The sequence below is a fragment of the Poecilia formosa genome, unplaced genomic scaffold (assembly GCF_000485575.1).
Source record: "Poecilia formosa unplaced genomic scaffold, Poecilia_formosa-5.1.2 Scaffold10, whole genome shotgun sequence".
NCBI lineage: Eukaryota > Metazoa > Chordata > Actinopteri > Cyprinodontiformes > Poeciliidae > Poecilia > Poecilia formosa.
The window spans coordinates 4,806,712-4,824,653 of NW_006799949.1; the positions used below are offsets into that span (position 1 = coordinate 4,806,712).

Sequence of the window (17,942 nt, forward strand, 5' to 3'; positions counted from 1 at the left end):
CCCCAACTTCATCCCTGGCCTGTCTGCTGTGCTTCTTGGTCTTTATGATGTTTATTCAGTAATGTTCCCTTTTGGCCTACAAGGGGCAGCTGTATTTATACTAAGGATAAAGTGTACACATGTAGACTCTCTTTACTAACCTCCGAAGGCGATTTGTTGCACCAGATTTCGTTTAGGAATATCAGAGCCAAGAGAGCTAAAGATGAATCCACAAGTCTTCACAAATTAGCAAAGAAACTTCCACAATCAGTGTTTTGTTTCAGACAGTTCCCCTCAGTCCTACCACTCTGAAACTCAAACACAATTTCTGCATTGTAGGTGTTCTTCAGTAGACAAATTCCTGGAGTTAATGTTTACCTCACCAAATGATTAAACACTGAAATGCAAAGGTTTGAACTAAAAGCATTTACTTGTCACTGCAGAAAAGTACTGAAGATTGAGACATGTTTTTTGTTTTTGCTATTTTTCTTTAGAAGCATTGAAAAACTGTAAGGGCATTTAATATGATCCTGTAAAAAGGCATGTTAGTAGAAACGCCTCTTTCTTTTGAATGGATCCATTTACCTTTGAACTCTTGCTTTTTATGTGTGATTTTACGAAAAGTCAGTTCAAAACTCTGAGAAAACACAATTTCAAAGTTGTTGCTAATGGATAGAAAATCTTAACAGCTGAAGTTGTTGCCCTTTAGAGTTTAGTTCAGCTATTTCAATACATTCACTATTAAACATGTCTGCATTTTCTGAAACCATGGAGTTTGTGCCTGTGAAAGAAAAAACATTAGAGGATGAGTCATTAGAGTGGGTGTTGATGTGTAACAGAAAACCTTCACATTTATTAGACCTGCTGTGCTGTGAAGTCTTTGTGTTTGTGACAGAGGGACCTGTTGCTGCATGCCAGCACTTCCCATCCTGGGCCTCAGAGCGTCTGGTCTGCATGCTTTTGTTAGTTTTTTGTTGTTGTTTGTTGTTTGTTTTTTTTTTGTTTGTTTTTTTACCTGCTTTTGTACATTTGTTTTACATAATTTCACAATTATTCTTCAGTAGAACTCGAAGACAAGTTGTTCCCTTTCAATCAGCTGAATCAGGTTCACACACTACCAGTTCACCTCTGAAGAAAAACACTAACATAGCTTAATGTTGGTGGCCTGTACTTCACCAATAATCTGGCCTTTTGCTCGGTCAGTGGGATTTCAGCCCATATAATTATCTTCCCTCTGGCTTAATGTAATTAGTTATAGTTGCTTTTTTTACTCAGGACAATCTGTTTCTGAGTGATTTTTATTTGGGAAAAGACAACAAAGAAGGTAGAAAAAAATTTAAAATAAAATATAAAAATATACATATAAATCATTTTAGAAAATAACCTGATTATCTAAAATTTATTTAGATTTGAAAACTCTTGGTTAACTTAAGCATGAATGTTTTCAGCTTTTGTGTTACATTAAATAGCTTTTATTTGTTCTTTTTGATCTGCGTTGTGAGATCATTTTAATGCTACAGAGTTACATGTTTGCAATATTGTGCAAAATCTTTCAACTTTCCAGGCAAACAAGAGTAAGTTTTAAGTAAATACACACAGAGTTGAAACGAAGTATTTGCATACAATGTATAAAAAGACACTTAACCTCTTTCCTCACTCTTTTATATGAAATTAAACTAAACCTTTCAGTTAAAGATCGTCACAATCCTACTTTTTTTCACCTTTTTCTGCTAAGTGTCAGAATAAGAACTGAAGCTGGGAAGAGAATGTCATTATCAGTAAAGTGAGTTTTGTACTGATATAACAAACTTGACTCCAATTGAATTTAAACATGTTAGATCATTTTTGTTGAGAGCCATGTGGGATGTACGTTAGAATAGTACAAACATTTGGTATAAAATGTTGTCAAAACTGTGCAGTTGACAAGGTAAAATGACACATTTTATGCAAAGTGTGCTTCCAGTCATTAAGGTGTAACATGAGATGTTTGTCCTGGTGGATCAGCTCCGCATTTTTAAATGACTGAATGTTTGTGTTTCACTTGTAGTGAGAGCATTGCAAGTTAAGGCCAACACCTGAAATGAGTTTTGATGACGATGGCAAACAGAACCTGAAAGTCTTGTTCATGACTGTTAAGGGTGAGAAATCTGAGACCATCAACGTCTGCACGAGACACTGAACCTCACTGAGTGTCATTCTATGCGGATGATATCCAGAAATGTTGCGTCACTCGTCCGGCGCAACCACATTCCTGGAATTACACAAATATGCAGTCGAGGCTCACAAAGCCAAGTAAGTCTTTAACACAAACACCAAAACTGCTTTAAATTTGTCTTTACAAGTACTGTGCATTGTCTCAAGTGTCAGACTCACTGCATACATTTATAAAGCAAGTTGTGAAGATGCTAAATGATAAAGTTTCCCATCAAACTGTAAAGGCAACAATGGTGTTACTTTAATTTGATTCTCTTGAGCTTTTAACAGACAGGAGAGAAATACAGTGTGGTCGTCTGCAGCTGTAGCCCAACCGCTTCAGTTCAAAATGATGAGCATTCAGAGGTGGTATTCCACATTCCTGGGACCTCTGACATTAAACAGGTATTTTCACAAACTAAACTGGAGGACACAGGATTTTAAAATCCAAGAAAATCTGCAGTTTCTGCTGGTCGAGCACCAACAAAAACACTATTAAGCCACTTCACTTCCCTCATTTCTACTGTATTAATTTTGTGTTTTATTGTTTCTTGTTCTTTTAGGTGTTTTGAAGTATAGTTTAGTATATTTTGGTTTGTGGACGCATTTTAGAGGGGAATTTATAAGACTACAAAGAAATTGTCCATTTAGACCAACACAGTTGTCTGGGTCTGAATTGTTTCCACCATATTTTTGACTTCCTGTCATATGTTTGCTTATTAACGATCTGTGTTGACAAGCCAATAAACCAGTGTACCTAATAAAGTGATTAGTGAGTGTGAAGTCATTTCAAATTTGTTGTGTGCCCACTGTCAGCATCTTCCTCAGGTCCTGGCTTCATCTGAAGGCACCATCTCATTCTTTACACATTTCTACTTCTGATTTCCACTAACCTTAGTATGTTTGTGAAAAAATGCTTCACAAAACTGAGCTGAAAAATGTTGATCTAAGAACAGATTTAGCTTTGAACTTCTCATCAATCTGAGTCCCACATTTTCACAACCAATAGGAACGTTTCTCCACACCGATTCATGGTAAACATTTTTTTTTTTTTTGCTCACATATGTTTGCTCTAAAATTCAAAGCAAACCAAAATGCAACATTTCTGTACATCTGTACAATTTAACTGGTTTCCCAAGAATGCGTAATTACAGCCGGGCAGGAGAAGAAAGTTTGCCTCTCTGTGCAATTTAAGGTTCATATTTTTGGGTAGGCGAAACCAGAGTGGCAGGCAGTAGTCACGCCAGGTCTACAGATTTCTCTTCAGAGGATCCAAAGAGCTCCTACCAAACAGCTTGAACATAATTTAAACCATATGAAGTTTTTTTTTTTTTTTTTTTTTTCCACATTTGGAGACACAAGAGAAATTAATTTTGATGGATGAAACTGATTTTTCATCTTGGGAACACTCAGATGCTCAATGCACTATATATTTTCCTCTAAAAACAAAAGTTTAATTATTTATAACCTAACTTATTGTTCTATTAGTCAAAGTCAGATGAATTTTCTCTTATCTGAATCATGTGTCTCAGTCTTCATGGCTCTGCAGCATCAGAAACCATCATAACTCAAGCCAGTGAGCTCAGCAGATACATTCAGGACTAATTCATGGATCTGCTTGTTCTTCTCCTCCATAGATCACTTCTTGGTCTGCTGCCATGAAAACTCAAGATCTATAGAGATGTTCAAACCATTTTAACCATACAATAAATCTTACTTTAATTGAATGCAGTAGCTTTAAAGTTGGGATCAGAAGTAAATCGTGTATCTTGTTCACTCTTTTTTTCATTGTGTTGTACATTTTTATGTTTAATATTGCTAATATTCTTCTTATTATTAATAGTTTTCTGACCTTCTCACTGCAATGCGACGTTGCTAACCACTGCAGCACTGCATAGCCGATGATTATTATTATTATTACTATAATATTCAATTCAATCGTATTCAGACAGCAGAGCACAAATTCACAACACAGCATCTCACTGAACTTCAGAAAACAACATAATTCAATCCAATCACACAGACAGATTCAAAGTAAAGTACATACATCACAGTTGATCCTAGTTAAACATTGCAGTTAGTTTATTATTGAAACTGATTAAAAAGTTTCCTATCCAAGGAAAACGAGCAGATTGCAGAGAATCGGTGGCCTGCAGGATTCACTCCTCTCTAAAGGGAATGTAGCGACATTTGGCACCAATTCATCATTCTGGGTAAGCAAGAAGTGACAACGGAAAGGAAAACTCCCCTTTAGCAGGAAGAAACGTCCAGCAGAATCAAGCGGCCGTCTGCTTAGGCTCACTGGGGCTTTGAGAAATTTCAGAAAACATAACAAAAAGAAACCGAAGCACTGATCCAGGAGTACTTTCTATGTTAAAGACGAGTAAGAAGTTAATGGCAGTAGAACTTCATTTAGGGGAGAAACACAGACTCCTGCGTCTGAACAGAGAGGCTGCTGCTTTCTCAGCACATGAAGAAAGAAGCCAGTGATCAATGCAGCTGAACTTACATTTTTACAAATAATTCAAAATATAAGATAAAAAATTAGGGAACAATAACACAAATTAAAATAAACAAGTAGGAAAAGAAAATAAGGATGGTTTTGTAAAATAAAATATATAAATAATGATTAAAAATCTGTCTCTTTCGGTTTAACAGCAAATTGGTTTTAGTTAAAGTAAATTCTTGGTGTTTCCTCACAGGAGGTGATTTGTTCCTATTGTGATAGAAACATGGACGATATTTAGGAAAGTGAAAGTAAATCACCAAGATGCGTTTACCACTTTATTATGTTCTCTTTGCCCAGGTCAGAGTGGTGAACACGGCATTATAATAAATCCCTCTAAATATTGCATGTTTATTGTTGTCGTTTCCTGGCCTCTGTGTTTCCTAAATCTGCATCTGGCCGCCTGCCATTTTTTTTATGATACTTATCTTGCAACATGAGCATTCCTCAGTGAGGCAACTGTGGCAACTTTTCCCAGATGAACTCGAGAGGAGAGAAGCTTCAGGCCATTTCCAGAAAAGTTGAAAGGTTTAATAAAATGTTCAAAGTCTGTAACCTACTGTATTAACCTCAAAACAGTAACATAGTAAGTCAAATTACTATTATTAAATGAAACTTTCTGCTGTGATAATGATGAAAGCGCTATTCTTTCTCCTTTTCTTGCTTAATGAACAACATCAGAGGGACAGACAAAACTTTGTTGTTGTTTTGCCACTTTTGCAGACTCTTTAGGGTTTACACGCCTGGGAACGCATCCTACAGGTTAAGTGGAATCTCATTGTAAAAGATTTAAACATGTGATGAGTGATGCTGTAAAACAGGTTACAAAGAAAGGAAAATGAAAATGTTTGTGTATCTGTAATAACAAAGAATAATACTACGTCTCATACGTTGACATTTAAAAAAGGGATTCTAACAAAAAGAGACGGAACTATGAATAAAATACTTTCTATTGTCTTTTCACACCCTGTGGTGTTATTTTTGCTGTACTTGGTGTTTCAGATAAACATTTAAGACATTTAGAGGAAGATTAAATTTGAATCTTGATATTGTAAAAAAAAAAAAAAGGAGGGGGGGCGAAGATGGATACACACAGTTTAATGTGTTCATTATTTAAGTTTAATGTTTTTTCTGCGCTCATTTATAGGTTATTTATTGATTAATATATTGCATGTGATTGCTTATTTATATCTAGTCATTTTAAAATTATCACTCTTATTTTACAAACTTTGTATTTATTGCCTAAGATGGAGTAGCTTTCAACAAATAAGCAATTTCCCGTTGGTGATCAATAAAGTATATTCTATTCTATTCTATTCTATTCTATTCTATTCTATTCTATTCTATTCAATAAAGAGGAAATCTGTAACTGTCTAAAGTGACTGTAGGAAAACAAGAACCCAGTCAATCATGTTGAACTCAAAGTCATTCTTTTAAATTCAGTGAAAGGCAGCATAATGTTAACAAGCACTCAAATTGTTCTTATTCCTGTTAAGCCACTGCAACTCATGAAAAACCTCAAAAATTACTTTATTTGAATATAAAGATCCGCTTTTCCCTCGTCTTATCAAGACTAGTGGAAATCTCTACATCGAGACATCAGATTGATCTGAGATAATATTTTATTCCACAGATTTTGTTGTTGAGATGGTGTTTTTACACCCTGGAAGTCGTTGTGATGTGAAAACACTTTAAAAATGTCTTAGGTTGAATCGTGTTTTGGTCGTGTAGAATTTAGTAAGCTTTTGAAATAACTTATAACACTGAAATAACAGTGTGGAGTCAGATTTCACAGAACGAGAATCAAACAGAGAAGCTCCTTGGATTTTCCAGATCTGATCCACTTATTTGAAATTAAGTTGCATCATTATTCATCGTAGCCAGTTGTTGCTTCAGCATATTTTACATGTGAAGTTCCAGAAAGTGTTTTTATTTTTTGCTTTCAAATAATTGCGGTAGAGACAGAAACAGACCAGATACAGTAAGATAAAGTTTTGATAGTGTTTCATATTGAGAATTGCAGTTCCTGAGTCCAGTCCTGTTCGTAAACAGGTGGCAGAACAAAAGCAGAGCCAAAAAAACAAAAAGCATAAATTGAAGGTAGATGCAATGGTTCTCCTGTTCCTTGAATAAGTTTCTCATACAAATAAAATAAAAAGGGCTTCTTCAGTTCTCAACAATCTCATGAACTGAAGTAATATTTTGGAGGAAATGTCTACATTTGCTTTATAAACAAGATAAAAAAATCTGTTTGTCTTTTGTCTAAGTGATTAAAATGGCCATTTCCTCGTGACTGAGACTCTACACCGACGTACCCAGGTCAAAACTAAGGTGTGTCTTATCAGCTTATCTAAAGCTGGTTTTGAAGTCATTACTTCCTCCTGAATATCCCCTTATCCCAGGGGTTTCCAAAGTCAATTCTCAAGGGTCACTGTCCTACTTATTTCAGTTCACTCCCTGGTTAAACACCCAGGTAGCAATGCTAAGTTCCAGTTGTACTCAGAACTGGAAAATTCCGACTTTCCCAGAAGGAAAAATCAACTGGAATGCCCCATAAGTCTGACTAACCCCAGCTGTGACTTGAGATATGGCAGTATGGTGGAAACGTGCTTATTTTACCAGACACGCGTCTAAAATCAATGTTGATTGTGGCTTCTGCAACTCTAAACTGAACAAATGAAAAGTGCTGTTTGCATTGCAAACAATCTTTATGGGCGTCGCCATGTTTAAATTGTGACTTCTTCTCTGGACTGACGTCAAACTCAGCCTCAAGTTCCAACTTCCCAGGAAACCAGAATGGCATTACTGACTCCTCAGCAGAAAAACAAACCATCAAGTGATAAAGATGTGATGAAGATGTGCTGAACCAGGGAAAAAAACTAAAACACGGTGGAGAGCAGTCCTTGATGACTGAAGTACAAGGAGATGATCAGCAACTTTACAAGCTGGTGTGAGGCCAACAACTTTCACATCAACCAAGACAATGGGGATGGTGACAGACATCACCAGTGAACCAGAGAAGTACCTGGACTGTTCCAGCAACCCAAACTCTCTGGACAAGGAGAGACAAAGTCGCCTCCATCCTCTGAGATCTGCATCTGCAGTGTTTCATGCTGCACTTTGGGACAGAAAGAGACTCAATTAATAAAACATTTCTATTGTATTCAGTTCTTTCCATATTCCTCCTTTACCCTTTCCAAACAGTTCCTTTAAATTTCAGAGTTCAATCTCATAATTTAATAGTTCGCATCGTGTTGATCAAGTTAAATCTTCCTTCAGTTAATGACTCCGTGAGCATTCGTTTATAATGTTTGCATTGCAGTGAACATTTGCAATTACTTTTATGGTCCCTAGAGTTCATGTTTGTTGATGTTATATTTTGTTTCTTTACTTAGATAATTATAAAACATATTAGTCTGATTACTAGTGAGTTAATTATTGATTCTAAATGTGACTTATAAAAAGATCATTTGTGATTCTCAGTTGGAGTGTCAACATTGGGGTTGTGAGAATAATTATCCATCCAGAAACATAATACATGATTGTAACTTTAAATGACTTTTGTCTCTTTATAGTTTCGTAAGCCAAGTAGGGAGCGGCCTGGATTACTTACATAAACATTTTTCTTTCTACTAATCACCATTTAATAATTTCTTACTGACTGTGCTCTGTGTGATACTCCTGGTTTCTAATCTAAACAAGACTTTGTTGGACTGAGTTAAAACAAGGTGTTCTGAACAGACTGGTAGTGAACTCGTCTGAACTAAATGTCTCATCAAAACATTTATTTGCAATAAACTCAACTGAATAAGCAACTGGACTCACGATTTGCACAAAGTTTAATTGTTCATTTTAAATGTGAAGAGGGTGTTGTGTATGATAATAGCAGATATTAGTAACAGCGTTATTTAACAAGAGAAAAAAATGTTATCATCACATGAAACAAAATCAAATGATAGTTTGATCAATAACACTTAAATAGCACACGATTCCTCTAGTAATGGGTAGAAAAAGGTAGAAAGGACAAAGACAATTTTGCACTGTAAATAAATTTAATAGTTGCCAAAATCTCAGTCCGTTTATAAAAGACCGAGTCCAGATTATAGAAGTACATTGGACAAATAAACCACTTTCAGAAATGAGCTGATTTGTAAATCCATATTTTAATGTCAAACAAGGGACTTGTTTAAAATGTATAAAATGTTAACATTAATACATCATAATCAATTCTCTCGAAGTATCGTTTTTTTTTTCTTTTTGCTAATAGAACAGAATGTACATTAAGGCAATTGTTGTCTCATTTTAAGCAAATTAGACAATAAAACATAAAAATCTATTTTATCCAAAACTCTACAATTCAGACCCTCAGGTTGTGCAACCTTAATATTTTAGATGCATCCTTCCTTTAACAGAGGTCATTATGAACCCCAGCATGGATTCATGTTCATCCAAGATCAGGGAGGCAGGACAACGAAAACATCTAAATGAAGACAATAATTTTATTCCGACTATCTACAACACAGGCATGCATGGTGTGTTCTAGTCTTCAGATCAATTACTCATGTATATGGTAAAAAATACAAATTTAGGCTATAAAAAAAGTAGGCCAGAAGCCGGGAGGAGCAGTTCTGCATAATATGATGTCCAAGCTCTGCTTTTCTGCATCCTGTGAATAAATAATAGTTGCTCTTGGTGCAACAAGTGACTACATACAGCTTGTTTCATTTACCTTTTAATGCTGAAATGTCATTCTTTCTATAAGACACTAAATGATGGCATTCAGGACATTTCTTTCTACTTCTACATGAAATCATTTTTTTATAAACGAAGCACAGTTCAAAGTGAAAGATTTCACATGAAGGAACAATCAGAGAAGTTATGCAAGACGGTTGATGATTTGACAAGTCCAACGGTCAAAGTGCATGAGCATGGGTAATCTCCGCTTAATTATTGGAGCTTCAAATCTTTCAACTGAGCAGTTTTACAAAGCTGAAGTCAAAAAAAAAGATTCAAAAAGGCTTTGATGATGAAGGGTTTCCTTACAGCAGCACTGGCAAAAATACATTTAACGAAAAGTCAGTTGAACTCTGCTGCGGGTTTAGCAACGTGATCAGCTTGCAGCGGTTTGTGCTGCAAGTGGAGAGGTGGAGAGGCATTCACTGTCTTATCCTCCTCAATGCTAAAAACAAACAGTATCAGCTGAATCTATGGCAGGAATCCAGTGTGTTGCAGAGAAGTGAGGCAGATTTTAAAAAAAAATGGTGCAGAAAAGCCTGTTTGTCTTCATCAGGTTCTTAACAGGAAGTTTTAGTTTCCACGAGTAATAAAAAAAAAGAGGAGATGGATTGGGTATGAAAAACAAAATCTGATCAAGAGGTATAAAAAGGGTATTTAAGAAAAATCTTCTTATGCTATGTTCAAGTACAGAGTTTCTTTACAGCAGTTTACAGTCATTTACACAAACACATAACTTTAAAATGCAGCCCTGCCCAAGAATATTTAATTCAAAATCCTCCATTATAGTTTTTAAACTACACATGCAGTAAAAAAAAAAAAAAATCTTTTTACAACAAATATCAACAAATGCCTAATACAAACTACATCCTGCTTCGTACAACTTTTACACTTCAGGCTTCAAAATGTTTGAATGCAGCTACTTCATCAATCACTGCGGCGCAGCATCACCCTCAGGATGAGTCAGAGATCTGATGACACTGACAGAAAACGGGATGAAAATGGAATGAATCTCCCATTAAGCATGGATGGGAGCAATGTGCCCAAATGGATGAAACTCTAGTAAAACCGGACATCTTTACAGCCATTAGAGAATTAAGTAGCGCATAAAGTTATCTTATCTCTTTTCAGTTGGCCAGATGGTCTGCAGCGTCTTTTCAAGAAAACATTTTCAAGCTGAGGAAAACCCGTGGAGAACCGCTACAGATAAACTGTCTTTGTCCGAGTCGGCAGAGTCGCCACAACGCTTCCGTGTGTACAACTGGGAGAGCAGTTCTGCAAAAGCCACCACAAGACGATGTTTCACGAATCGAATGATGCATTGTCATCACTTTTTCTTTCCTCTGAGGCCGGCGGACTCGTGCTCGTGTCCTGACTGGAGCCCAGCGGCTTGGCATTGGCACGCGTCGACCGCTGTCGCCGCGTGCCGTTTCCGATGCAGCGCATGAGGTTTTTGAACGTTGTCCACATCTCCTCGTCCTTGTAGGAGTAAATGCAGGGGTTCATGACGGAGTTGGCAACAGCCAGAAGCAGCATCAAGCTCTTCAGTTTCTGCAGGTAACAGTCCTCACAGTTCAGGCCGTCCAAGAGCATGACAATAAGACCGGGCGTCCAGCAGACCACAAAGGCTCCTAAAAACAGAAACAAAAATTCTTATCATAAATGTGTCGTAAATTCTACATTTCCTGCAGTTGTGACAATATAATGTAGTTTCACAGTTCATACATCTTTGAATGAACAAAAAACTGTTTTCTGCATGCATTTTTTAACTTCCACAAGTAACTCAAACAAATAAAATATGAAAAGCAACTGAAATATTAGTCAGTTCAAAGAGGGAATTAAAACTCCAAAACACAGCAAAAAGGAACAGAAATAGACAGTTTTTGTCAAATATGCAGAAGTGGTGCATCATAATGTACTGGGAGGCGTCACAAGTCATTGATTGATATTAAACTGTAGAGTTTTAATTGCTTTTGTTTGGCATATTTCTTGCTAAACAGAATGATTTCATCAATGCCAGGAGTCACTAAAAATATTTTTTGTAACATATTAAAGCTGAAGTAAACACTTTCTGAAAGTCAAAGATCCACAGAGAAAATGAGTGAAGACGGGAACGATTTTTTTTTCTCATTGGACCAAGCCCAATTAGTGATCAGATGGCCCGAAAATAAATGTCCAATCTTTTCTTCTAGATCAGAGATTCATCACATCAGACCGACAAAAACACTCTTCAGTGTGAAAGATTTATGCTGGAGGAATTTAGCTAATTTCAGTATCACTGAGAGATAAATATTTCACTTCAGAGGAAGAGCAAAATGTGTCAGGGACTCCTGAAAAGGAAAGTGCGGTTTCTGTAAAGGGATATCTGCTTTTTTGGGCTGATAGAGGAAAGATTGCTCTGATTTATCCTCCGAGTTTTCAGGCTCCAAATATTAAGGAACATGCTGGAATTGGACATGTTGGCCGCCTTTGAAAATCTTGCAGGGAATGCAAGAGGGTATGCAAGATTGATGCTACCGACAGGTTAATAAAATATTTCAATTCTGTTATGTTGCTTTTATTTCTGAAATAATAGTGAAATACTGTTTAGCTGCAGAGATAAGTTCATTTTATTCTCTCAAAGACAAAATGCAACAGAAATTAGGTAGAAATGAAAAAATCATCTATCACATAGAAAGGCTTTTCGGGCACCTGTATGCCTGAGTGATAAACAATTTTACATTATTCTAATTTAATTGTCCTTAGCTAATAATCTGAGAAGTGAGGTAATACTTTTTAGTTGGACTTTGTAACTTTGAGCTGTTCTTAGGACATAAAGGCTTCATTCTGATATGAACATTTTATTGCAAAAGACTCAGTTCAATTTTAAATTTAAAACTTGTTATTTATAGGTCTTCTAAAGGAATCAATCTGCTAAAATCTAAACGAATCTACCAGACCTTTACAAAATATGCTGATGGGAACCTGGACACAAAACCTCTGTTTTATGCGTCTCAGTGATGCACAAAACAATCTTCTGTGTGTAATGCAAACATGCACCTTAGTTTTCTGCAATCCTACACTCCCCTTTTGTAAGGAAAACCTCCTTATCTGTCTGTAACATTAGTGCAACTCATCCCTTCTGAAGAACTATTAAAAAAAAAGGTGTGTCCTGGTTTGCAGCTAATCTCCTTATTCAGACTCTGTCGGCCTTTAACTCGCCATGCCACTGGAAAAGCAAATTAGACATTTACTCCAAGCATGTTGGGACACAAGTTGCAGAGGGAGGAAGCTGCAGGCGGTGACTTGTCTGCACTACCAGCATTTCTGCAAATATACAGATGCAAGGCGCTGCTGCTGCAGCTCACTTTGTTTTGTTTGCTTCTGCACATGTGGAGTCAGACATAGGAGATGAAGAAGGACCATTAAAGTTGAGCTTTTACATTAGAAAACTATGTTTAGGCGAGTTAAACCAAAGTTTTGCTGCGTTTTGACTGTCTAAGACAAAAAAGGTGACCTTCATTGAGAGAGTGCGTGAACAGAATGAGTCGCTTGTTTGAAAGTGGGTTCGGCTCTTCCTTAAAACTCTGACAAAAGGAAGGTTTTTTTTTTTTACGGACATGTTCTGAACGCTTGTTGCTTTCATTATTTATAAATCTGATAGTTGAATAAGTCGAACTGAAGTTTAAATTTTTCAAGTCCAACCTCTCTTACTATTTCCATCTACTTAATAGAGTTTAAAGCATGTATGTACCAGATGAGAGTCATTAGGAGGTCGTAGAAATGCACTGTAGAAGTGAGCTGCTCCAGAGTTGTACATGGTGTTGATTTCCAGGTACCTTCATTCATTTCCGTCTACCATGAACAAAGCCGGCAAGGTTCACCTGCCAGAACTGGTTTCTCCAGTTGATGAAAAGACTTTAAGTTGGGAACAAAAGTTTTTACTACTCTCTTCTCCCCTTTTTTTCTTTATTGTAATATCTGCCTATTAGTAAGATCTGGAGTTGCACACAGGTAATTTAGAAAATCAAATTATTAATTAAATGTTACGCTGTAATGAAATGATGATGCAACGAGCAAAGTTTATTTTAGACAGAAATCAAGGCTGCTAAGTCACGCACCCACAAACTTCTACAGAGTAGCATCTGAAAACAATTGCCAGACTCTTGAAGTATAACTTTTGCTTTTCTTGGAGTTGGGGACGTTCGCTGAAGGCCAACGTGTTGTGGCCGACAGCTGGCCACACAGGCCGTGCAGCAGTGCGCTTGCATGGAGGATAATTACACGGCAGCTTGAAATAAAGGGTGTATACAGGCAAACAGCTCTTATGTACCATACAGTACGGTATGGAGCCATGCGGACGAAAGAAGAGGAAGGCCCAAATTACAGAGCGTTTTCTGCGGAGGAGACACAACAACCATCTCGTGTATGTTCTCATTTGGATGAGACCTGAACATGTTGAGATAAAACTATTTCACCAAGGCAAATGAAGTTTGCTTCAGATTTCAAACAACAGGAACTAACACTGAAAAAAAGACGAATCCAAGCTAATAAATGTCACAACAGTTTGCACTCCAGTCTAGCTGGGTTCGTTTTAAGCAAATCTGATCCCTCAATTCCTTTTGTCTGGTCTGTGCCACACAAAGACGGCTTCATAAGAAACCTTTGATAAGTCGTGCACTGAACCGAGGCAGCGCGCGCTGCAGTAATGGCGTAGCTGTGTATACTTTGGATGCGGGTGCTTTGGAATCAGGGGCGTGGCACGTAACAGGGTCTGTTTGTTATATGGCCTGTTGAAATCCTGCTGTGCCAGCTGGAGATCAAACGTGGGCCTAACATACACATCAGAACTCTTCAATTACTTTCATGTAACTAAACCAATTAGTGGTTCAGACTGATGTCATTAAAACTCAATTAGTTTGTTTGTATCTATAACATTTTTGCAAGGCTGCTTTACTTTTTTGTTAGGAGATATTCATTCATACTGAGTAAGAAAATATAAAAAAAATACTGTAAAGAGATGCTATGAAGAGTTAAAAGGAGGGGTGTGTAACTCTGGTCTTCAAGGCAAGCTGTCCTGAAACTTTTGGATGCATCGCTGCAGAATCAGCAGGCAGATTTAGCAAAACTTGCTCACATGCCAAGGAGGTAAACCAACCTCTTGACTCAGGTGTGTTGGAGCAGGAAGGCACCAAAAAGTTGCAGGACACGACACCTGAGGACCTCAATTGCAGATCCCTGGTTTAGAGTTTTAATTTGAGGTACTGGGATCAGGTTATACACTGTTCTTATCTTAAATCCAGATTAGTTTGTTGTAGATGCTGGAAATAATAGTTTATCTGACCAAAGCAGATCTCTATTGTCCTAAAACAACTCCAGTTCCAACAATATCACGTGGGTGTATCTAAACACCCACATGCTTAAAATCATCACCATGTTTGCATTCAGTGGTTATTTACACTGAAACTAACATATGTCTATACATTATATGGACCTAGGAAGAGACTTAACAGGTTACCTACTGCAGGAAAAATACATCTGGAGTTAGAACTAGGCCTGTCACAATGAACAATAAATCAATTAATCACATGATAAATTAAAATAAACTTAATAATTTTTATTTGCCTGATTTATCATTTTTCTCTTTTCTTTCTCTCTTTTTTTTAACCAAAAACTGAATGCTAAAAGTCTTCAGTCTGGTGTTTTGGTTTCAACTAGCAGCTGTTTTGAAAGATAATTTTGTCTACAGAGACGCATGATTAATTTTATTTGTTGCTTCAATTTTCTTTATTTATTTTGGATACTCAGAATGTCTTCCAGTTCCAGTCTGTAAATGTTAATTAGAATTTAAAGGTTATTGATCCTCGAGAATGTTTTCTTGCATTATTACTATTACGTTGCTTGAAAACGGATATTAATATTAATATTAATAAGCAATATTATCATTTATCGCAATAAGTTCTGGGACAATTTATCGTCTAGCAAAATGTGTTATCGTGATGGACCCTTCCAAAAGAATCTCACTTCAAAAATCCCAACTATTCCAATAAACCCGGGGGCTCTTTCCTGAGCAGCACTTACCGAGCACAGCCATGACCGTCTTGATGAGCTTGATAGGCGTTCTCTTGCGGTTGAGGGAACTGGAGGTGTGTGACATCAGCATCGTTGTCTTCCTCTTGACGTAAGCGTAGATCCTCATGTAGATTGCCACCATGGCAACAAAAATAATCAGGTTGGAAACCGACCAGAAAATCAAGTAGCTCCTGCTAAAGATGGGAGCCATCTTTGAGCAACTGTCCAGGCTACAGATGCAGTTCCAGCCCATGCTGGGCACCGCCCCCATGAAGATAGAGATGCTCCACACCAGGACGATCAACAAGGTCACCCTTCTCTTGGTCAGGTTGCTGTGGACTTTCCAGTTCATCACAGAGATGTAGCGCTCCAGCGCAATGACGAGAAGATTGGCCAGGGACGCCGACAGGCTGACATCCAGAAGTCCTTGGCGGAAAAAGTACTCGCGAATAGTCAGGGTTGGCGACACATCACCTGTGTTGAACATGAGGTACACGTACGCTATGCCCGCCAAGAAGTCCGAGGAAGCGAGGTTGGCAAGAAGGTAGTAGAAGGGGTAGTGAAACCTCTTATTGGTTATTACAGCAGCAATTACCATAGAGTTAGCAACCAGGATGAAGATGCAGAAGGTGGAGCCGACCACTTGGACCGTGATGAGCATGGTGCTGGTCAAGTTTTGTCTCTTACCGACTTTGTCGTAGAAGAACTGCATGCTCTCATTATAATGACAGTTATTCTGAGCCATTTTGTAGACCAATCTGTAAAAGGAAAAGATGAAGTAGAATAATACAGAAATGACAAATACGGACTCAGTAAGAAGAAAATTTCTGCAGTTTGTGATTACTGAATAGCGCGTGTTTAGTGTAGGACTGAAGTTGAGACTTCTTATATTAGACGATTTAAAAATGTAATTGACTCTATTCAGCTGATTGAATCCCGCACTTGAGGAATTCAGGCAACAGGATAGATCAGGTTATCAGCCAAACATGCTGCAACAGATTTAACAAGAAAAGCTGATAAACAAGAAAGAAAGTTACTAGCACTGTGTCTGATTAGTAAAGTTTGACAAGATAATTACTTCTTCCGTTTCAGAGAGAATGAAACCGGGCTGGCATGTCCACATCTTGCTGAAAACGCATTTCAAGCTGACAATACAGCCATGATCAAACACAAGGCTTTCTCTGAGGTCTGTTGCGCAACTTTACAGCTATTTGTCCGGCCAGGTCTATTAAACCCGGTTAAAGGGGAAGAAATCCAACCAGAACCAAAAATATTTAAGAAAACAAGAAAAAGATTGATGTTTTTTTTGTTTGTTTTGTTTTCTTTGTAAGCTACAGCGCAGTCAAAACAACGAGAAATACAATTAAACAGGTGAGTTTACCTGTGGACGGACCGAGGTATTGTAAGTGCGTTGAGTTAGTAGAGTCAGAGTTGCGAAACCTGCTGCGCTGTGTGATTAAGCATTGCAGCACAGTTGTTCCTGGCAGCTGTACAGAGAGGGACGTTGCAGCAGTGAGCCTCAGGAGTACAATGAAGACAGAGCAGCCGGAGTCTTTACTTTAAAGCTGCCTTCAGCTCGCCGACGCGGAGGGCGTGGCCCACCCACACGTTCAGCTGAATTCCCCTACCCTACGACATGCTGACCGGTTCACTCACGCAACCGAGACTAAAATGTTTTATTATTATTATTATTATCATTTTATTTCACACTTTTTAAAGTCGGAAAAAAAATCAAACATCTTTAAATTAATTTCCAAATATGTTTCTTTAAGATGCCTCGTTGACCAACTACAACATGAGCACAAAGACTTTAGGGGAGTTAGTCCGGTTTGACTAATATTTTTATGTTTTTTTTTTCTTTAAGTATTAAAGTTTTCTACATGTTTTCCTGGGTTAACAGGACAAAAGGATACACTTCTTGCCCTTTAATTTCTTAATATGTTCGGGGGGTTTTTGTGTTTTTTGTCTGGTTTGCAGTTGTTGGTAAAAAAAAAAAGTATTATGACTGCATAATAAACACACTATGCCAGTTTTGGTGAGTTAATTAGTGGACCATCAAGCATCACTCAGTGCTAATTGAATTGGGAACCCTTCATCTACCAATGAACCCCACTTTGAAATACTTTATTTGCACATTGTATATTACTGAGCCAACGATAACCTGCGTGAACAGTTATTTATGAAATAAAAGGCTCTTGAAATAAAACATTTTGTAAGGTGAACGTTGTAAATACATCAGGCCAAAAGGTGGATATTTCTTCATTCATACATGGAAAGTAGATGAGTTCTCTTTGAGAGGCAGCTCACATGCAAAATGAATGAAAACGGCAACAAATACTTGTTTTATTACTTTTAAATCAAGATATCATGCTTCAAATCATTCTTAAATTTCCTGGAATGAAATTAAAAGTTGCTTGAAACCCTCAACTTTTATAAACCAAGGTTCAGAGAGAAATGTGAGAATTTGAAAGCTTAAAGT

General features: G+C 37.3%; 1 protein-coding gene across 1 annotated transcript; it reads right to left on the reverse strand.

Annotated features, from left to right (window-relative positions):
• Positions 1-8,608: 8,608 nt before the first annotated feature.
• On the reverse strand, positions 8,609-17,029 carry lpar3 (lysophosphatidic acid receptor 3). The gene is made up of 3 exons (XM_007542513.2): positions 16,845-17,029; positions 15,473-16,221; positions 8,609-11,043 (listed from the first exon to the last, which is right to left on the reverse strand). Exons 2-3 carry the CDS (start codon positions 16,206-16,208, stop codon positions 10,715-10,717), a joined length of 1,065 nt encoding a protein of 354 aa, XP_007542575.1. The 5' UTR covers positions 16,209-16,221; positions 16,845-17,029; the 3' UTR covers positions 8,609-10,714.
• Positions 17,030-17,942: the final 913 nt, after the last annotated feature.

Excerpts from the sequence above, each read along its gene's own strand:
- lpar3 (XM_007542513.2), bottom strand. The coding sequence starts at position 16,208 with ATGGCTCAGAATAACTGTCATTATAATGAGAGCATGCAGTTCTTCTAC. Across the intron at positions 11,044-15,472 it reads GACGGTCATGGCTGTGCTCG|GAGCCTTTGTGGTCTGCTGG; the intron begins GTAAGTGCTGCT and ends TTCTGTTTTTAG.